Source organism: Urocitellus parryii, chromosome 1 (assembly GCF_045843805.1).
Source record: "Urocitellus parryii isolate mUroPar1 chromosome 1, mUroPar1.hap1, whole genome shotgun sequence".
Lineage (NCBI taxonomy): Eukaryota > Metazoa > Chordata > Mammalia > Rodentia > Sciuridae > Urocitellus > Urocitellus parryii.
The window spans coordinates 19890199-19913966 of NC_135531.1; the positions used below are offsets into that span (position 1 = coordinate 19890199).

General features: G+C 32.6%; 1 protein-coding gene across 4 annotated transcripts in view; it reads right to left on the reverse strand.

Annotated features, from left to right (window-relative positions):
- Positions 1-23768, reverse strand: part of Nipbl (NIPBL cohesin loading factor) — a 174319-nt gene that overhangs the window by 37929 nt on the left and 112622 nt on the right. For all 4 annotated transcript variants that reach the window (XM_026401800.2, XM_026401802.2, XM_026401799.2 and 1 more), the window contains 14 exons: positions 19794-19991; positions 19473-19544; positions 19252-19341; positions 17006-17109; positions 14672-14758; positions 11394-11625; positions 10353-10504; positions 9709-9789; positions 8975-9075; positions 6828-6966; positions 4761-4843; positions 4065-4197; positions 3054-3197; positions 195-284 (listed from right to left, as the gene is read on the reverse strand). In XM_026401800.2, coding sequence (XP_026257585.1) covers positions 195-284; positions 3054-3197; positions 4065-4197; positions 4761-4843; positions 6828-6966; positions 8975-9075; positions 9709-9789; positions 10353-10504; positions 11394-11625; positions 14672-14758; positions 17006-17109; positions 19252-19341; positions 19473-19544; positions 19794-19991 — 1706 coding nt within the window. The remainder of the gene's footprint in view (positions 1-194; positions 285-3053; positions 3198-4064; positions 4198-4760; positions 4844-6827; positions 6967-8974; positions 9076-9708; positions 9790-10352; positions 10505-11393; positions 11626-14671; positions 14759-17005; positions 17110-19251; positions 19342-19472; positions 19545-19793; positions 19992-23768) is intronic.

Genomic DNA, 23768 nt, shown 5'->3' on the forward strand with positions numbered 1-23768 from the left:
TCTTTTTGTTCAGCTTATGGTATCTGTAATCAGAATCCCACATCAGACAAAATAACAGTTAACCATTCTTTTCTATTTAGAAGACCAAGTAATTTTTTGTTTCAAAATCAATATTCCAAAACAACTTAAGTTTTCCTCTTCATTTCCAAAGTTTCTTAAGACCAAATTTAAATTAAAAAAGCAAACAATCTTACCACTAGTGAAGGGTCAGTTTCAGTGTTCTCATCCAAGTAATCAAGCAATGCTTTTTGCAATTGCTGGATTTCATCTTCTCCTCCAGAAACCTATAAAATAAATCAATTAGGAACCAAAAAGATATTACTGTTATGTTTTAGCAAATTGTCTATATATAAACACAAATCTAAGAGAAGAAACGTTAATATTAAAAGTGAAAATATAATTATAGCAACTCAAAGGAAGGAACAGAAAAACGACTTCTGAAAATATAAATTAATAGATGAGGTTAGTTTTTATTTTTATGAACTACATGTCATATTTCATTTAAAAAGCTTACAAGTAATTGACATAAAAGTTATCAGAACAATCTGTTAAATCTTCAGATGTAGGAAAATCCTGGTCTTCAAACTTTTAAATCAATAAATGGAAATTGTTATCATCTGTATTAATAAGCATTACAAATTTTTTAGTTGTTGATAACTATTTTATTTATTTATAATGGTGCTGAGAATACAACCCAGTGCCTCACACATGCTAGGCAAGTGTGCTACCACTGAGCTCCAGCCCCAGCCCCAAGCATTACAAATTTCTTTAAGACATTATTTAAAAAGAACATTGTGAAGGGAAATATTTTTTCCTTATTAGTAATATGACAATAGTACTTATTTCATGTAGGATATTAGATAACAGGTGAGCTGTTTACTGAATTAGGTGCATAAAAGGATAAATGTTTAGTTTTTGTCAAGAATTTTAAAGAGGCAGAAATTAACTGTGAGCTGATATTTTTGTACACAGTTATTCCTTTAGCAGTTTTAGCTTTAGCATGTGAAATGCCAAACACATACTTTAGACTATATCTCAAAAAAGAAAGCAAAGATTAAGGTAACCCCTGATCTAGGAGGGTGGTGAAACTGAAACATTCTATAAACTTCAAAAACAATTTGAAAGTATGCTTTCATATTTACAAATGATATTTGGAAAAACATTTTCCACCCACAAATGATTCCTCCCCTTGAGTGAACAATCTACACAGTCATATATGGCATAACAGGTTCCAGGGCCTCTCAAGGAAATATTGAAGGTCAATATACATCTTGGTTTCCACATTACCATTCACTAAGAAGGAAGAGGATTCTTTGGAGAAATAGCTGATCCCAGGGCAGGGTTAGGCAGGAAAAGTAAAAAGTGTCTCTGAAACACCAAGCTGTTCCAGAAAAGTCCTTAAAGAATGATGGGACATATCAAAAGGACACAAAAGACTGCTTACAGAGTCAAATTGGGCAAATGTAGGATAATTTGAACATTAAAATAATGTAGCAGTAAGTTATAATCTATTAAATAGAATAGGAATGATAGTATTACATTAGATAGTAGTATTTATATTAACATTAATGATAATTTTTCACTTTTGATAGCTATACTATGGATATTTAAGTGAGAGCTCTTATTTGCAGAAATATACACTAAACAGTGGCTCTCAAACTTTAGCATTCATTACAATCACCTGGAGGAGTAACTGCCACACTCTGAGAATTTTTGATTCAGTAAACACAGAGAAGGTCCTAAAAAATTTATACTTCTAAGAAGTTCCCATGTCATATAAATATCGGTGCAGCTTGACAGGGAATCACAATTTGAAAACCAATGTTCTAGAGAATACAGTAGGGATAATAGGGGTATTATGTCTAATTTAACCACGAATGGTTCAGAAAATATTTTTAAAAATAATAATAAGTGCATATATAAGCAGGGTGTAGTGGTACACGCCTGTAATCCCTGAGACTTGGGAGACTGAGGCAGGAGGATTACAAGTTTAAGGTTAGCCTTGGCAACTTAGTGAGACTCTTTCTCAAAATAAAAATAAAGAAAAGAACTGGGGACATAACTCAGTAGATGGAGTTTCCTTTGTTCCATCACAGTCCCACAAAAAGATGTGCAGGGGCTTGGGATGTGGCTCAACTGGTAGCGTGCTCGCCTGGCATGCGTGAGGCACTGGGTTCTATCCTTAGCACCACATAAAAATAAAATAAAGATATTGTGTTCACCTAAAAAAAAAAAAAATCTAAAAAATAAACATTAAAAAAAAAGATGTGCATACTTTGAAAGAGAATGACAAAGCAAATGTAACAAATTGTGAAAAACAGGCGTTTCTACCAACGTGGACACAGTTTTGAACATAAGACTAGAAAATTAATTTTTTATCCATACTTTGAAAGAATATAAAAAAGGGCTAGGGTGGTGGCTCAGTGGTGGAGTGCTTGCCTAGAATGTGTGAGGCATTGGGTTCTATTCTCAGCACCACAAATAAGTCAATAAAGTTCCATCAACAACTAACAAAATATTTTTTTTAAAAAGAATATATGAAACAATAAAACAACTTTTCCCTTAGATGAACACTCTTTAATAATATAATCTGAAAAGAAGCCCTCTCCAACCCTCCCTAATATAAGATGTACAACATTTAAAGATACAAAATAATCTGAATGGGCACGCCACATCACCATCTTAGTAATTAAAAAAATTTAAATGTCAAACCAAACATAGCTTTTTTTGTTTTGTTTTGGTGATGCTAAGAATTGAAACCCTAGGCTGTAAGCATTCTAGGTGACCACTTTACCACTGAGCTATATCTCCATTAAGCCAAACCAAATATAAAAATAATATTATGCATTCACAACAGTAGTTAAAAAAAAAAAGTAAACTAAGGACTTTACATAATTCACCCTAAAGTATTAAATTCATCTTTGGAACTTCAAAAAGTCCACTTTTAGAAGTATAAATCTTATTTTGAAACTACAAATAAAACACTAATGTAAAAACATCTAAAGAAATTAACTATTATTTATCTCCATAATTTTAAATCTTTATCTCAATACCTGTTTTAAAATTCGTTCAATAGAGCCTTGATCCATTTTGCTTGTAACAGCATCTTTCCTTAGTCGTGCAGCAACAGTTCCAAGATAATCAAGAGATGCCACTCTTAAAGCCATTTCTGTTGACTTATTACTGAACTGATGAACCTAAACATCAAAATTAAGTAATTTTATATTTAATATAAATTTACCATTTTATATTTAATAATTATTGTAAAATTATAAATTTTAAATCTATGTTGAACTATTTGGAATTTAAACTTTTTTTCTTGTGTATTGTCCATAAAGTGATTTTTGCCTTATGGTTTTGTGAAATCTGAACATTTTCATTTGCTAAAAAAATTTACAGATAAAGCATAGTCACTTTTTAAAAAGTACAGACTCAACTGTATAAAATTGAATGTTACTGAGTAAGAATTTCTTAGGGGTTGAATTCTGATGCCTATGAAACATTAAATAGTTTTAGAATAATATTAACATATTTCCCAGTTCACAAAAAGTTCTCAAAAGCTTTGTCACAGTTTATATTGTACAAATCCAAATGTACTTTAAAAGTAAAAAGAAAAATCACAATATTTCTTTTCATTTTCTTATTGTATTTCATGAGGACTAAAACCATATAGTTTTGGAAATACTCTTAAAGATGATGAAGATTTCAAATTAGTTAGTTTCATGCTTTGAAATGAGTAAATAAAATAACTTGTGGCTCATTGTTGAGATGTTTTAAACTAAGAATGTTAATAGCCCCAAACCAAATCAAACCAAACTAAACCAAACCAAAAATGTTAAAGCATTGTTTTCTTATATAATAAAATGAAACTACTAAAATTCACATTTTAAAGTTTTCCACAAAGTACTGGTAATATAGTGTACAGTTATACACATGCAAAAATAGAGATGCAATGTTCATATTTCCTTACACATTTTTAAAGAATTCATCATCTGTGAATCAGAGTACATCCTCATTATGTTGTCTTCTAGAAATCTAATAATCTTTAAATGCTATACTCTTACCAACAGTCTCCCTAACAAACTAAGGAGTAGTTCGGCAGCTGGCCATTCAGGCTTATTGACTGTTGAAAGAAGGTCTTGAACAAAATTTTCAAAGAGTGGTCTATAATCTTCTTCACCTTGCTTACTACCACATCTATTCAAGGACAAATAATGAAAAGGATGTTAATTTAGGTGACATGATTACTATTACAACTAAACTTGTTAACTGATTTATCTTTTCTCTGTATTTTAGAAACAAGACGTATGTGAGGACATTAGACAAAATATGATCTATGGATCTATTTCTCAAACCCCATTTTTCCCCCCAGTATAGGGAATTCACTTATTAACCAAAATTAACATTATTTTCTGGAAACCATAACAACTTTTAAAAAACAACCACTGTTTTTTTCTCTCCATAATTATGTTAATTATGACGCTAAGTAACCTCTCTCCACAAACTTTGAGTAAAATATCTCAAAATTTAGTGAAGAAAAATTATAGAACTTCAATGCAGTACCTTAAGGTCTAACATAAGAAAGTAAAAAATTTTTAAACTGTTAATATTCTAACAGCCTCATTTTAAAGATAAGGAAAGCAAGGACCAGGGAGGTGTACCCTAGGTTCAGATTATGGCAGGAAACTGGATTCATCTTTTTTCTAAATAAAGTATATACTGTGGAAAATAAAAATCAGACTTAAGTTCATTTTACTCACTTTTTAAGGAAGATGGAAAGGAAGTTTTGGGCTGTTCGCATAGCTGTTTCATAAGAGTTGGTAATGACAACATCCTGGTCAACCTATAGTGAGAAAAATGAACTTATAATGATGTAAGAAATAAGTTATTGTTGCTACTGCCATGTTATTACTAAACAGAGGTAATAAATACATTCAAAAACTAAATATTTATTCTTTTCTATAAAAAAAAAGAAAAGCCACAGTTAGCATACTAAACAAATTTTAAAACTATAAGGATAAAAATACTGGTAGAGTTTGTTAAAATATTTAAGAGTGAAGATGTAGTGAGTCAGGATAAGAAGATAAGAACTAAAAGTACAAAAATAATTTTTCAGGGCTGGGGGTATAGCTCAGTGGTAACTGAATGCATGCGTGCTTAGTGTATGAATGAGGCCTTGGGGGTCCGTCCTCAGCAATGCAACAACAACAACAACAACAAAAAGCAAAAGCAAAACAAAAACCAACCAAAGAATACTCCAACCCCAAAGTTTATGAAACAATGGAATATAATTCAAAGGAAAATCCAACAAATTAATTGCAAATTTTAAGATTAGGATATAAATATTCAACACATAGCAGAAGAAATCCAAATGTTTACAAATACAAGGAAAGGGGCTCAAACTCACTAATATTCATTAGGGAAACATGAAATAAAACTCTGATATAATTTCATAATGACCATACTAGGTAAAATAATAATAATAAAGAAACGTAAACTAAAATATCACTTTGGTGAGCAAACTGACAACATTAAGTGAAATTAATATATGTATTCTATAATTTAATAATTATACTTCTAAGTACATCTAAAAAGCATTTGCTTTAGGTTATGACAACATTCTACTATAGCTTTATTAATTTAACTAAAAACGAACCTGAGTTATGTGTATTAAAAACAATCTTGAGGGCTGGCAATATAGCTCAGTTGGTAGAGTGCTTGCCTTATAAGCACAAGGTCCTGAGTTCAATCCGCAGCACATGCCCCTCCCCAAAATCTTGACTGAAAATATTAACTGTACATATATCACTATCATTTATGTACATTTTAAAAACAAAATAGTCCTACTGAAATCTATAATGGTAAATAAATTAATGGAAGAAGATAAACATACTCATGATACTGGGCCCCTATGGTAAACAAATGAAGATTAGAGACAAAACAATGGGACCAGAAGAGGGGAGAAATAGGGGCTGGTGTCATGGCTCAGTGACAGAGCACTTGCCTGGCACATGTGAGGCACTGGGTTTGATCCTCACCACCACATAAAAATAAACAAACAAAATAAAGGTCTTTTAAAAAAAAAAAAAAGGAGGAGAGAAACAAACAGGATCTCAACTTTTTGGACAATATTTGTCAACTATGACATATTAGTAATATTTATTAGTATTTAGCTATAACAGAATAGACAAATAAAACTATTTCTGTTTCTTAAACTTTTTTGGGGGTACAACTATAGAACTTGGAAAAGTCCAAGTGTCAACTGAGTCTATTAGAACCAAGAGAGGGATAGGGGTATAGCCAAACGGTAGAGCACTTGCGTAGCAATGGAAAGAGGCCTTGCTTCAATTCCCAGAATAACAACAAACAAACAAAACAACACAAAAACAAAGATACCAGAGAAAACCTTAGTAAAGAGTAACCTATCAGGGAAGGCATAAACACATTTCCATATGAATTCCATATCAATTATATTTATATGTTGCACATTTATGTTACATGTTAGAGTTATATTCACTTTCATATTCAATATCTCACTGGAGTTTCACAATCTGGGATAGTAGGCCTGTTAAGTATTATTACCTTCATTTTACAGCTGGAGAAGAAACCCAAAATGGTCAAAAAGATTTGCATGTTTTATGACCTGTAGCTACAAATCAGTACTAGAATTCCAGTCTTCTAAAACCTTATCCAATGCTCTATAAGAACTAAAAGGCCAATCATGAAATCGTAATTAAGAACTTCAGTTTTTTTAAAGAATTACAGAGAATATATGTGTTTCTGATTGTTAAAGTGCAAAGTTATAAAACTTTAAAATATTTCCTTACTTTTTTATTTGAGTCTTCTTCTGAATTAGAGTCCTTCTCTGATGATGGTAAATGTACTACACACTGAATAAGTTGTAAAACCAGTGCCGTAACCATCTGAATATACATAGGTTCTCCATCCATATCACTACTATTTAACCTTTAGTAAGGAAAAAATGGTTTGAATTATATGGGGTATGAAGAAAATCTTATTTTACAAGTCAATCATTATCTGAAAGTTTCAGTTTTACTAATATTTCTAAGCATTGTCTTTAGTCCTTCTAACAGTGTTCTTAGGTCTAATTATTTTTAATGAGTAATAAAAAATACCAAATAAATGCCAATGCAGTGTGTGCTCAGATAATTAAAGTAGCCAGAAGAAAAATACAATAGTTAATCCAAATTTCTATTTTATATGCACTGCAGATAAATTTATAATGAAAAATTACTGAATGTTTATCAAAATGACTTTGAAATGATAAAAGCTTTCAGTTTCCATCTGCTGAATGAAGTGTCATTTGGTATTAAAATTGAATACAAAGTCAACTCTTTGGGGCTGGGGATGTGGCTCAAGCAGTAGCATGCTCGCCTGGGATGTGCGGGGCACTGGGTTCGATCCTCAGTACCACATGAAAATAAAATAAATATGTCGTGTCTACCAAAAACTAAAAGATAAATATTAATTCTCTCTCTCTCTTTAAAAAAAATTGAATACAAATTCAACTCTTGATCATTTGTGAGTATGATGTCAGTGGCACAGATTATGAAAAATCAATTGACAAGTGCTTTGTTCTACAGAGGTTGTACAAAAATAAGAGTTCTTTTATATATTGATAGTTATTTTTTTCAGGGTTAACAGATAACAGACATTTATCAATAAACATGAGTCTAAAAGTAAATTAAGATAAAAATAATTATAGAAGACAGCCTTCAAAGTAATCTAAAAAATAAACCTACATGCCAGGTCAACATAATCACTAAAGAATTCCCTTTGACAACAAAGACAATAATACCATAGCAATGGATAACATTCCTTATTACAGTGTACTTAGTGATTTAAAAGTATTCAGCCCTCATGTCTATTCTTTATATTGCTGTGAAAAGTAATCTTTCAGCTCTTTCCAAAACATTCAATGGCTTACGACTATTTAAAATTAAGTCCAAGTCATAGGCCTCACTCTTTTTTTGTGTGTGTCTTCATACATGTACATAGGGTAATAATGTCCATCTCATTCCACAGTCTTTCTTATCCCCATGCCCCTTTCCTTCCTCTCCCTCCACTTTGCCCTATTTAAAGTTCCTCCATTCCTCCCATGCACCACCCTCATACCCATTATGGATTAGCATCCATATATCAGAGAAAACATTTGGCCTTCGGTTTTTTGGGATTGGCTTACTTCACTTAGCATAATATTCTCCAATTCCATCTATTTACCTGCAAATGCCATAATTTTATTCTCTTTTAATGCTGAGTAATATTCCATTGTGTGTGTGTGTGTGTATGTGTATATATATACACCATAGTTTCTTTATCCATTCATCTACTGGGCATCTAGGTTGGTTCTACAATTTAGCTATTGTGAATTGTTCTATAAACATTGATGTGGTTGCATAACTGTATTATGCTATTTTTAAGTCCTTTGGGTATATTGTGAGGAGTAGGATAGATGGTCAAATGGTAATTCCATTCCAAATTTTCCAAGGAATCTCCATACTGCTTTCCATATTGGCTGCACCAATTTGCAGTCCCACCAGGAATGTATGAGTGTACCTTTCCCCCCATATCCTCGCCAACACTTATTGTTTGTATTCTTCATAGCTGCTATTCAGACTGGAGTGAGATGAAATGTTAGAGTAGTTTTGATTTGCACTTCTGTAATTGCTAGAGATATTGAACATTTTGTCATATGTTTGTTGATTAATTATATAAACCAAAATTATAAAATACTGCCATAGATCCTGACGTTTGAGGATGACTGAACTACTTTGAATTCCCCAAATATGATTCCCCATATCTAAGCTACTCTTCATGATGTTCTAACTAAACTGCCTTTTATTTAGTCATTAGAACAAAAAGAATATAAATCAGGCAGAAATGATGAATAAATGTATCCTGGTTATAATATTACGAAGTACTTCATTACTTGACTACTTCTATAATTAGTTACCTGAAGTTCCTTAAACTCCTCTTGCTGGTTGGTAATCTTGCAAGTGAAGTAAAAATTTCTTCCAAAATTAACTGCCTATGTTTTTCATATCTTGAGAATACCTGTTAAGTAATTATAAGATTACAAATTAAACTATTATATTAGAAAACAAAGCAAAAATGATAATGTAATAAAAATATTATTTATTTAGAATGAAGATGTTTCATTTTCAATGGTAATGTCTTAAGACAATTTGCTCAAATTTTCTGTTATTGATTACAACATTCTTATAAAAGTCAAAGAATAGGGTTGGGGTTGTAGCTCAGTGGTATAGCACTTGCCTAACAGGTGTGAGGTACTGGGTTCGATCCTAAGCACCATATAAAAAAAAATAAATATAGGTATTTATTGTAACCATCTACAACTAAAAAAAGAAGTCAAAGAATATATTGTATCATTTGGTATGATATTTTGGATATGGAAATAAGACAAAATTTAAGTGACTTCAGACCATTCTGATTTTATTATAAATATTAAGGAATTTTTAGCTGGAACACAGATTAATTGGACAAATTCATGGAACAAAAAGATGAATCCTTAGTTCACAGAATCTAATAAGACACATAAAATAATCCTGATAGCAAAATTAACCTACTTGAATCCAGGAATCTACATTAATTTTCCAAGTCTGGACTAAATGATGTCAATATTATTTTACTGGGGAATAACTAAAAATACAAATTGATTATACTTACTGCAGTGACTAATTTAATGGCACACAACTGTAGTTCACTGACATTTTCCACAAAAAATGGTGTTATTCCCATGGATGAAACCTGAAAAGAAAAAATAAGTAAATATCTTTAGTTGATTTTAGTAATATTGTATCTTACTAGTTGAGACTCCAAAAACATATAACTTTACCAGAAGACATAGAGAGGGCATTTTCTTTCCCTCATGTAGTCAGTATCTATTCCCTTCTCTGTTCCCCTTCATCTCTCAAGGACATTAGCCCATACATTAGTTACCTTGATTCATAGCTGACATTTTTCTAATATCTATCTTTTAAATTAATAAATGCCATGTAAATATAAAGAAACAAAAACCATTCATTTTCCTGTGTGAAAATATCCTGACATATTGTAAAGGAAATAGCTTTCAAAGAATTTAGAGTTTGGAATTTATACTACATTCATTTCTCTTCTAGCCAAAATGTTTCTTTTTAAAACTCCCCTGAACTTTAATTTGATTATAACATTGTCTGAATGGGAAAAATTAATGTGGAAATGACATTATTACTGAGTAAAACAAGATTACACAAGACTTCATCAGATCCTCTATTCTTATATTGTTTCATCTAAAAATTTACAAAATGCTTAAAGAAAGAAAAAAAAGTTACCTGAAGAATTGTTGTGTCTGTAAGAAGTTGTATCTCTAGCAATTCTGACAGGCTGCTAACAATGTCACAAACTTTGTTATAAAGCATTACTATTACTCTCTGCTTATGAGTGGAACATTTAGCTCGTTTGGCTTTTGAACTTAATAACCCTCCTAAAAAGAAAGAAATATCAAGATAAGGAAAATAGCAACTTTTAATATTTTTCCATAATGAATGCTAAAATCGATTTTCTGAATTAAAAGAACACAATCTTGTTTCTGGCTACATTAAAACACAATCTGGCAAATAAAGCCAGTTATTTATTAAAAGAGAAAACTACCTTGGTAAAATTAGGGAAAAGTGGTAACAGAAATAGGAGCATCTGGGATTTTTCTCTTGACTAGTAAAAGTACCTTCAATCATACATAAATACAGGTTAAGTATCCTTTATGTAATTTTTGGAAACAAAGAGTTTTGGATTTCGAAGTTCTTCAGATTTTGTACTACTTGCATAGACTTTACCAGTTGAGCATCCTTAAGACAAGAATATGAAATACTCCAAAATCCCCAAATTTCTTGAGCATTATTGATGGTGTTCACAAAGCTTCAGATTTCAGGAGTAAGGATGGTGAGAATGGTAGAACTTGGGACTGAAATGGAGTAAATCAAATTCTATGCATGTAGTTATACATAATAGTTGGGTTCATTTTGCCAAACATAACTACAATGCATTAATAAAAGGGAAAAAAACCCACGAATTTTAAAAAGTTTCAGATTTCAGAGCATTTAGATTTTCAGATTAGGATGCTAACCTCTCAGTGCTAAAAAAAAAAAAATCATAATTAGGGAAACACTATATTAACTAAGAGTTCTATATTCTACTCAAATACAAAGCCAAAGTCAATGTTTGGTATGATTTATGTGATCTAATAGTTTTGATTCCATTTTAAAATGGAATATTTTATATATTTCTTATATTCTGACTCATCTAACATGGGAAAATTTACAACAGACATTTTTGATATTATATTCAAAACTACCCACATACATGGACAAACTAACCTCCATGAGGATCTAATCTGTAAACAGGATCATACTGAGGATAAAGTGTATTTTGCAAATGAAATTTAGTGTACTGTATAACTCTTTCTATTACATCTTCAATGTATACAGCTTTTGGCATGTTAGGGGATGTCATAATGTTGATAGTTGTAAGACAGGCATCTGCTGATTTTGTAACTCTCTCCATAATAAGGTCTCTCCATAACCTTTCTTCTTCTTCGGTATCATTATTCTATAAAAGAGCACATGTTTAATGAAGTGGAAATAAACACATGTATAAGTCTACAACATCAATAAAAAATTCTGATATATTTGATTTTCAATGGTAGAAAATACAGGATTTTGATGTGCATACTCTGAAAGAATATCCGGAATAAAGCACAAATACTATATTACTTTAGGCAAGGTTTTCTTTTTTTAAAATTTTGTTATCAGTATTTGCAAACATGATATACTTGCCTCCTAATTTCCCCAGTAGGTGACACTCCAGTGATAAATTATGGTTACCTTTACTTTTCGTGTACTTTATCTAGATCTAAGATTTTAACTTACCACACTACACTGCATAAAAACTTATTTTGTGTCTTGGGTATAAATATGATAGTTAAAATAACTTTTTAAGTAAAAACAAAGAGAAATTAACATGGAAAGTTTTTATTTATAAGTAGTCAAATTTATTGACTGAGCAGTTCCTAATACTTGTTTATTAACCACACTGTATTTCTGAAACTGAAATTAAAAGTAGAAATATTCAGTGCTGGCAATATAACTGAGTTGTAGAGCATGCGCTTATTACCATGCATGAGAGACCTTAGAATCAAACATCAGCAACTTCACCGCACCCAAAGTAGTGATATAAAGACTACTGAAGACATAACTCATTTTCTAAAGTAGATAATTCAACAACTGACAAAAGACTTCCTTTTACTTCACACATTAGCAACTTGACATTACAACTGGGAGGGAATACTTTAAAGCTTACTATTAAAAGTGCAAATATTTTTACCACATTCTTTTTTTTATTAATATATTTTTTAAAGTTGATAAACTGTTTTTTTATTTATTCACTTATATATGGTGCTGAGAACTGAACTCAGTGCCTCATACTTGCTAGGCAAGCGCTCTACCACGAAGCCACGACCCAGGCCCTATCACATTCTTTTTTATGAAATACAAACTTCATGTTATAGTATTACTTCTGGGTCTTATGAATGGTAGGCATGTACTTTACAACTGAGCTACACTGCCAGTCCCAGAACCCATAATTTCTTGGCAAAGTTTTAAGTAACTTATAGAAACAATAGAGTAGACTGCCACTACAGGTTTCTTTTAGCCTTTTTTCCATATGATTAAAAAACTAGCCAAGGGGATGAGAATGTAGCTCGGTGGGTAGAGTGCTTGCCCAGCATACATGGCCCTAGGTTCAACCCCTAGCAACAAAAAACCAAACAACAATAAAAAAAAAAAATATGTCAAAACTAGTCTAAAAAAGAGGGTATTGAGAAGTATAGATACAGGGCTGGTGCTGTAGCTCAGTGGCAAAGCACTTGCCTAGCATGTATGAGGCACTGGGTTCAATCCTGAGCACCACATAAAAATAAACAAATAAAGGCATTTCATTCCACCCATCTACAACTACAAAAAATAATAATTATAAAGTATAGATATAGGCCAGGTGCAGGGGTGCACTCCTATAATCTCAGTTACTCAGAGGTTTTAAGCAGGAGGATCACAAGGCTGATGTTACCAGCCTTGGCAATTTAGTAAGATCCTCTGTCAAGACAAAAAATAAAAAGGGCTGGGGCTATGGCTCAGAGGTAGAGTTCCTAGGTTCAACCTCCAGAACCTAAAAAAAAACAAAAAAACAAAAAAAACAACCACACATTTAATAATTCAGAGAACTACCACCTAAGACTATTTTTTCTCCATGTCTTATTCCATATGGATACTTAGCAAACCTGTGGCTTCTAAAAACACCAAATTATTTCATAAGATAAAACAAAATTTAGTGTGTTATAAATACACACACCCACACATATATCCAAAAATGGATCTGTGGTTATATCTCAAAAGTATTAAAAGTGGCCAGTGCTATAGGAGAGTATGAACTTTTTTATGTTTTGAAAATTTTCTCCAGGCTCCCCCCCGCCTTTCATCTTAAATTGTGGTGCTGTGGATAAAATCTAGGGTCTTATGCATGCTAGGCAAGAGCTCTACTGCTGACATATATGCAAGTCCCCCACCCCACTGTGTTTTTTCTTTTCCTTTATGTGGTGCTGGGGAATGAACCCAGAACCAGGCATCCTTCACAAAAGGCATGTGGTCTAGCACTGGGCTACAACCTCAACCCATCCCCTAGACTTTTTTTAAAAAAAGAAAGTTCATTGACTTAAAACTTCCCTAAATCTTATCTCTTACACTAAATTCCTATAAACATCAATGTTTGTTTTCATTAATGTTAGAAATATCAAGATCAATTTGAATGCATAAGTGATTTATAAAGTTAGCTACAATCTAGGAAGGTAGATGTCTGAAAATGTACTTTGGTCAATTCATAAACCACTGCAACCATGTTCCAATTGTTTTTGATATAAACATATTAAAATGCAGTAACAGTTACAGTTAACATTTAGTGTATAGTTACAACATGCCAGATATGGTTTTAAACACTACATGAACTAATACATTGAATCCTTTCACCTACCTTTGAACTAGGTATAAAAACGGCATATAAAAGATTAATGTTTTAGTATACATTAGGAAATCAGCATAACATTTCTCACTTTTTTCTAAAAGATCAACAAAAAGATTTACTACTTATACAACATTATAAAATGAAATTTAAACACTCATACAAGGAAGAGCAAAGTTAAGATTCACTTTTAAAATAAAAAAAGTCATCTGGTGGGGGCTGGGGTTGTGGCTCAGTGGTAGAGCACTTGCCTCGCACGTGCGGGACCCTGGGTTCGATCCTCAGCACCACATAAAAATAAAAGTGAAATAAAGGTATTGTGTCCAATTACAACTAAAAAAAAATATTAAAAAAAAGGTTATCTGACTTTTCATGGTAAAGCTGGAAATTGACAATGTATAACACTAATTTTGAATTACTAAAAGTGAAATTCTATTAGAAATGTTAAGAAATGCAACTAATAATTTGTAGTAATAAGCTCAAATTATGAAATATGGAATTTTCCATATAAATTGAAGTTGCTTGTGAAAAAATTTGTATCTTAACAATATTAAGGGTAAAATCAACAATATTAATTTACACTTACATGATTTAACAAAGTGGAGAGTTTTGATCCATCCTGAATATTTTTCTCCAAGATATTTAGGACTTTCACAGTTTTATCAGTTGAAAGCTAAAATGGGAACATAAATTTTTTTTATCAATTACTGGCAAAAAACTATAAATTGTTCAAAAAACAATTATTCCTTTTGGGCTGTGGAAAACACATCATTACTACTTGAAAGAGTGGGGAAAAAATAGCTTCCCTTCAAAGAACCTTAAATTCCATGTATGTAAAGAATTATTCAACTTTTTCTGAAAACACCCTGAGAAAAGAGAATGGGCATATATCCAGGTAAGACTCATGTGTTCTGATGCTGGGCCCTCTGCCCTTGTGGAAGTGACAGTGAATTTGCACATGAACACATGTATACATTAAAGATTTCACCCACTGATTTAATTATCACTTAGCTTCACACTATAATGTTATTCAGCAGATTTATAATCCCAGATAGCATTTTGAATAACGGAAGCATGAAAAGGTGAATGATAAAAGTTATGAACGTGAATTGAAACAACATGGCTTTATTTAGAAATCCTTCTTAGACATTTAAAAAATGTTTCCTGTTTAGTTTCTTACAAAGGATGTTTTCTGTATTTAAAAAGTTAGTATCATCAGGAGGTAACTGTTTACTCAGATTCTCTTGATTTAATAGTACTCTACTTAGTTCCTAGCATGCTGCCGGGACATTCAACCAAATCAGCCAGAAGAGCCAACAGGAGATCAACAAAGCAACTGATGTTAAACCCAGTTTGATTACTCATGCTGTAGTACAGAAGCAAATTTCCCTAAACACTACTTTGGACTATTTCATAATAGATTAAAGCATTGAGACTTTTCATAAATATCTATACTTTGGTTGTATCTAGCAAATTTGCCTTTGCAAATAAGTTGAAATATTAACTAACATGTAATTATGGAATTAAGAAATATCTAAGACTGGCATAGGCACCTCAAAAAACTCTTGACATATTCTTATACACAACTATACCAATATCTCCAACCATATATAGAAATTCTGGTGTGAACTAATGGCACAATAAATGTTAACTGTGCTATGTCTGGCTTTAAAAATCAAATTCATGGCATAATATTTCAGCAAAAAATGAAGAACCAATTATACTTTAGGTTTATAAAAACATCAAAATACTTTATAGGTTGCTTTAAAATTATAAAATAGAAAAGTTAAACAGGATTAAATTGCTTGGAATTGATTCCACAAGTCAACATAATATTTTTATTAATTCTTTTAGTATTTCTGAAGATTAGATCATTGTATCTACATTATAGACCAGGAAACTTAAGACTCAGTTACAATGTTGTACAGAAAGGACCTTGGTCAGAAGAGAAGGAGAGGGAAATTGTCGTGAAACTCTCTTTGTATAGCAATCACACAGCAATTTAAGGTGTGAATGACAGCAGATAAAGACTGCAGGAAGCTAACTCTTTTTTGGGGGGCGGGTAGATGGGGGGGGTATAGGGGACTGAACTCAGGGGTACTCAACCACTGAGTCACATCCCCAGTCGTATTTTATATTTTATTTAGAGACAGATTCTCACTGAGTTTCTTTAAAATTGCAATCCTCCTGCCTCAGCCTTCCGAGCTGGAATTATAGATATGCTCCACAGTGCCTGGCTCAGGAAGCTAAATCTTGATGCTGTCACTGTTGCTTGCAGTTATCACTGGTAAAATAATTTGCTATTTCGTTAGTGAAATAAAACTATTTCTTAGTGACAGTGCACTCACAGGAAGACAACTCACTAAAAAAATGAGGCTATATATATTTAATAACAATTTTAAAACCAATATTCTATACCATGGGACGTAACATGTTAAAATTGCACATCTACTCTTTAATAACCCTAAATGAGTAAAGGTCAAAGAAAAATGTAGTGTATTTCTGCATTTAATAATCTAAATATTTGTAAAACTGAAAAAAATTTCAAGGCCCATGCTCTTTCAAAACAATAATATAATTTTCCTTATAATATCTATAGTATACTACTTTCACTCAAGGACTTTTTAAGAATAATGAGTTTTCATTATTATTTCCATAAACTTTATAAATTTACCCTGAAAACATTATGTGTGGTGGCTCATGCCTGTAATCCCAGCAGTGCAGAAGGCAGAGGCAAGAGGATCACGAGTTCAAAACTAGCCTCAGCAATAGCAAGGCACGAAGCAACTCAGTGAGACACTGTCTTTAAGTAAAATACAAAATAGGGCTGGGGATATGGCTCAGTGGTTGAGTGCCCAAGTTCAATCCCCAGTAAAAAAAAAAGAACAGAAAATTTATAAATTTTACTTTACTGAGATACCTTATCCATTATACCCATTGCTTTAATTTTAGCGGATTCACTGCCGAGTTCATTAAGTTGATGTTTTCCCAAGAGCAGTTCCTGAGGAATTTCATCATCATCACCTAAAAAACCAAACAAACAAATATAGAATTTAGGTAAAAGAAATAGCTCAAGATGGTAAGTTTAACTTTTAATAAAAAATTTGACCACAAAAATATAAATAAACTAAACAAATAAATTAAAAGGCCTTTGTAAATCTCAAGCAAACCCTAAATGAAAAGGGGAAGGAGTAAAATTAAAGAGTTCTGACTAAAATGGGAAGACAGACAGCTCTCTTGTCTTTACTATAGTAGACAGATACACTGTTGACCCTTTTCAACCATTCTCTCTGTCCCAGGAGGCTGACCTGTATGAACTACATCAATAGTCTCCCATGCCCTCTGGCTTCTGTTTGGGTTCAGCCAGTGGGGTACCCTGTCAGAAGATCAAAGAGAAGGAGAGTGAGGTCAGGCTATTTATATCCCTGACTCCTTTCTTATGAGGTCTCAGGCTGGATCTGTCCAAAAATACTGCTTCTTTTGTACCTGCTCTATAACATTTTTTTTTCCTATTAAGTGAATTCTTATGATTTCTCTTTACCCTTATTCATTTGGGTGTAGGGATGGTAACAGTCCATGGCAGTTAACTCTGGGTTCTGGCACTACTTCACCCCCATCTTCATAATTAATCTATTTGTAAATAACTCCACCTCAAAGTATCCTAATTTGAGAGTGCTTCTGTTTTCCTTTTGGGACCCTAAATGACACAGAAGACAATTTCTCAGTATAGAATTGCGAAGTTTTTAAAAAGATGAAACTGATACTCAACATGATCATAAAAAACAATGTTATTTACACTAATTTTCACAGAACAAACACTTTTAAAATAAAGAGAGGACCAGGCACAGTGGTACACTTTAATCGCAGAAGCTCAGGAGGCTGAGGCAGTAAGATTATGAGTTCAAAGACAGCCTCAGCAAAAGCGAGGTGCTAAGCAACTTAGACCCTGTCTCTAAATAAAATATAAAAAGGGGGCTGGGGTGGTAGCTCAGTGGTAGAGCGCTTGCCCCGCACGCGTGAAACAATGGGTTCAATCCCCAGCACCACATAAAAATAATTAAATAAATAAGATATTGTGTCCATCTACAGCTAAATATATATATATATGTGTGTGTATGCGTGTGTGTATATATATATATGTATATATACATATATATATATATGGCTGGGGATGTGGCTCAGTGGTTGAGCACCCTCAGGTTCAATCCCCAGCACCAAAAATAAAAAATTAAAAATAAAGAGAGCAACATACCTTTAAAGGTATTCTCAAATAGATGGAATTGTATCAGAATTAACGTTTCTCATAAGGTTTTCAAATAAATTAGGCCTTAGTGTTTTTATCAGCTGAAGGTAGCATAAGATTTTTGAGTACCTCTATTTATTGTAAGCAGTGTTTTTATGAACTCATTTTTATATTTAAAGAGATAATCTTTACATACTATTGTAAAAATAAAGCACTACACACATGGTACAGTAAGGATTCAATAAATACAATTACAATAAATGAATAGATTCCTATTTCTGCCTATTCAAACCTCACCTGCATTAAGACTTTTCTTTAATTCTTTTAACCTAGTATTGTAGCTGTACTTTCAGGATTCTAAAAAGATGGTATACCGAGACTTAACTAATTGGGGCCTGAGGATGTAAATCAATGATACTACAGTTATAGAGCCTATGGAAGAAAGGCCCTGGATTTGTTTTTGCTTTTTAAAATTTTTAATTATTTTGTATTGGGAACAGAACTGGGGGCGCTCAATCACTAAGCCACATCCCCTGCCCTTTTTTATTTTGAGAAAGGGTCTCACTAAGTTGCTGAGGCTTTTATTTCTTTATTTAGAGGCTGTTTTTAAACTTGTGACCCTTCTGCCTCACCTTCTGGAGCTGCTGGAATTATAAGTGTGCTACACCACGCCTGGCTAAAGGCCCTGGATTTGATCCTTCTTCCCTCACCCCCAGACTTCTATAAAAAAAGACTTGACTAATTTAGTATCTGATTTTTGTGTAAAAGTTTTCAATTTCTTGATAACATGCACTACATCTAAATGCACAACTAGATTTTAAGTACCTTGATAGCACAGTGCATGCCTCTATAATGCTCTAGAGAATTCGCAAAAAGCTAGGTATATACAAGAGATAAATAAATATATTTTAAATTGATTTTACCAAATGCAGTAAAATCCATATCTTCCAAATTATCCAAAATATTCTCTATTGATGCTGTGAATCTCTTAAAAGTTGAAGAGTCCATCATTTCTGCAAGTGAAAAAAAATTTTTTATATCCAGATTCCAAGTAGATAAATGAAGCTGAAGACAAAAAAACAAAAAATAATCAAGAAGCACAAAAATAAAAGGAAACAAAAAAGAACAAACCCTAAAATGTTACCTTCAGGTGTTAGTTTTGGTTCATAAGCTTTCCTTTTCTTCTGTTTTTCCTTTTTCTTCATTTTTCTAGCGACTGAAATAAACAAAAGAAATACTAAACTGCAGGAATGACAATTTAAAATATTTCCATTTCTGTTCCTAGTTTATTCCTCAACATTAAATACTTTAAACAATAATGATAAAAAATCCAAACTAAATATTTACTTTTGTCTTAATTAAAATCAAGAGTTAAGTAACTCAAAACAAGATATAAAATATTCTTCAAAGATAAAGCCCTAATTTAAATCTGTATGTAAGAAAGCTGTTTACACTGATGATTTACCCTCACTAAGGCTGGGAGGAGGAGAATAATCTTCCATGTCAGAATCTGATGGACTTCGGTTTCGATAACGACCACCACCTGAACTCCTTCTTCCTTCATGAGAGTGGCCACTTCTCCTATGATCCCCAGAGCTTCTTCTGTCACGTTCTTCATATTCCCAAGCTTTATCATCATCTTTTTTATGTCGTTTCCTAGAGGCTAGAAGCAAATCCCCATGACAAATAATTTACCTCATTTAAAAAGACTATTAAAACTTGTACTTTACAAATGAACCATGTTTGGGGGGGAGGGGTATTCTTTCTGTGGGTCTAGGAATTGAGTAATTTTGTCTATTCAGAAGTTTAGATTTATCTAAAATTAAAAATTTTTACATTAATTCAGTTTGTTACTAAACAGAACAGGAAGGTTCTGAGAATTAAAACACAGTACACATTTCAATAAAAGGTATTCAATGTCAGTAAAGATTTTATGTAAACGTCAAGATTAATTAAGGCTTGTAAAACAACCTTTATTTAATATTTGGATAAAAAACAGAATCATGTTAAAGCATTTATATTATTGATGGGGAGCAGGATTTGGATGTTGAGTCAACTTTTGTGTTACAGATATGAGTAACCAAATATGTCATCAATTAATAGCTAAGTTATACCCACAACTTAGCAATAAATTCCATAGACTCTTATGACCTAACATTACAAACCCACAGAGATAGAATAAACCAATATTGTAAACACTAATTACTGAATTCAGCTCTCCAACAACAGGCTTGTTAAACCCAAGGAGAAAAGCGACGAAGTTTATGCATGCTACATTAGCATGTTTATATGTTACTTTCAGTCTTTTATCCATCCTTCCAGGAATCTAAGCATTCTGTTTAAAATCACAAGACTGACAGGATTCTCTAGGCAAATGTGGCAAACAGGTTTCATTTGATATATCAACTCTGATCAACTGGTAATAGCTGCCTAAAGTATTAAGTTGAATATAATTCTGAGCCCCAAGAAAGCATCACAGTTCAGGAAAAAAAGACAGATTAGAAATTTCTGCAGTGACAGGTGGAGTGAAGTACAAGGGAGACATATTTATCATACCTACTCTAGAGTGTAGGCACCATCAAGTTAAAACCAGGGTAGAGAACTGATGTGTCCTACCTTGAAATCATACACTGCTTATCAGAGGAAATACTTGTTGCTGACAGAGACATACTTTCTAGTCTGCTGCTTGACTCCCTTGCTTCTGACTGTCTTGGTTTTGAATGCCTAACTGATCAACACACAAATACTCAAGACAAACCTTTTGAGTTCCCTACTTGGCTTTGATTTAAGGATGTCAATCTCTGGCTCATTCATCTATCTATACTTCTGTCAGTGTCCTTATATGTGGATAACACAATTACTTACTCTTATCTGCTGCTCTAACTATTCCTATTGAAGTCTAGTTTGGTTTCTGGTTCTAACCCTTCTGTCCAATCTATCAACAACATGGCAGGAAAAGGAATTTAATTCTGTTTCCACTTCTTTGTGGTCATAGGTTTGGCATAGCAAGAGATCATATAAAGGACAAATGTAAACAAATATATTAAAATCATGATTTTCTTCATGATCAGTCATGAATTTCGTTATGAAGTATGTGAAGAGAAATAGGATTTTTCCCCTTTTAAGGGTTGTCTCATATATTACTATAAGTAGGTGTGTGTGTGTGTGTGTGTGTGTGTGTGTATGTCTATGAGAAACAGGTCATTTCTTATAATATTCACTCAATGTTTTGTCAAGTATTGAAATGCCCACCAAATAAGGATTTGACAACTAATAAACAAACTTGTTCAGAAAGTAGTATTCTGTGATCTCAGATATGAAGTCTGATATGAACCAAAATTAATGAGCTACTTTAGTCTTTCTGCACTGTAACTATTTTGATAAGAAATCTATTTCTAGCATGAAATCTTAAAAAAATTTAATATTTATTTTTTAGTTTTAGGTGGACACAATATCTTTTTTTTTTTAAATTTTTATGTGGTGCTGAGGATTAAACCCAGTGCCTCATGCATGCTAGGCAAGCACTCTACCACTGAGCCACAACCTCAGCCCCTCTAGTGTGAAATCTCATGAACAGAAAATGCTTAAAAAAACTCACAGTTGTTAGTAATTACATATAATATGCTGTATTGTGACAACTGTTTATAGACCCTGGAGATTTTTCTTCATATTCATTAGTTTATGTAGTTTGAATAAAAATGGGGTGGAGGATAACAAAACCAAACAACTTCTATGACATTGTGTGTGCTGTAATGAGGTTACCAGGATCCCAACTCACTGTGGCTTTTTTCATTTCCCTCATTACTCTGGAAAAAGCAGGGGAGAGGAAGTGACTCAAGTGAGAGGTACATAAACTACGACTTGGGCATTCTTTACCTTCCCTTTCCAAAATTCTCTTTAGCTTCCTATATACTCACTCTTTGTTTTCCCCAGGGCACCTGATGACTTTATGTTTCTTCTACAGTTATCTAAGCCTGTGTGGCCCAACTTTCAAAGTCATTCTTCAATCCTGTCCCCTATCTTTAAACAAAATATTTCCTTAGTTTTTGATTTTAGGAAACCAATTGATTAAAGTACATTAAAACCTTTATTTTTTTAAAAGTCTCTTTTAAAAGCAGCATAATGCTTGAAACTTAAGTTCTCATAATTCTTTTATTACATTTTTAATATATATATATATTTTGTAGTTATAGATGGACAGAATGCTTTTATTTTATTTATTTTTATGTGGTGTTGAGATTGAACCCAGTGTCTCACACATGCTAGGCAAGTGCTCTGCCACTGAGCTATAGCCCCAGCCCAATAATGTTACATTTTGTAATATGCTATATTTTCACTATTACTTCTTCTGCAGTATAATGACAGTTTGGTTGGTGACTCCAAGTTCCAATTGGATTTCTTTCATAACTCTAATCAATAGCCCTAGTGGCCACTTATCCTTAAAATCCTAGAGAAACTTTCCTTTTACCTAGGGTTGAAGCTCAGGTCCTCTAAATAAGCAATAATAGCTTTCAAAATATTTGAAGACAGATAGAATGGGATCCATGGCTTTAAGATGAATCTATTTGTTCCCATAAAATAGCATCTCTCATAATGGAAAGTAAGGAAAAGAATAGGGGTTGCACTTATGACAAACATGAGACCTGTGTGGCTCTACATTTTACACTTGGCGGACATTTCTAATTCTGCTATCCTTTCCACTTATCTGTGAGGTAGCTTCAGAATTCTCATCAATTTAATAATACAGGCAGCCACTATCAATTAACTGGAATTGAAGTAAAATTGAAAATAAATCTGTGATTAAGGGACTTCTTGGATGTTCTAGAAGTGGTAACATATTAGGGAAGGGAGTGGAGTCATGTATATGAAAGGGAGGGAGATTCTGGGCCACCAAATATCCTTTCTCTGTTTACTTGCCCGAGCTAATCATGTCCCCATATGACCAAATGTTGATTGTAATAAAAAAATTAACCTTAGCCATTTTAATATACTGTGTGTAAATACATCTCAAGGTAATACAAAATTATAACAATCATACATATAATTAAATATGTCAGATTATGTTTGCTGTATATTTTATTTCACTCTTAAAACTGTTCAGATTTGTTCAGTCATAGTCTACTGCTCATAGCTCAAGAACTCACAATTTTAAAAAGGTCAGAATAAATGAACATTGGTTAAAAACTTTGGAGGTGAAGAGCTTCCATCAGCAATATACACTTAAAAATGGCAGCATGCATCTGTCCTTCCTGCCCTTGCTTGTCACACCTCAATCTATGGATACTAGGTGGAAAAGGTAGAACACACTGGTGATCTTCCCACTTCTTTTGGTCATTATGACTAAGTCAGTTGGCACACAAGTGAAGATCTCCCATAGTCTGTTTCCACTGAATGCCGTTTAAGTCAAACAAGGTTGCTGACCCCTCTTGGCTAGGCTCAA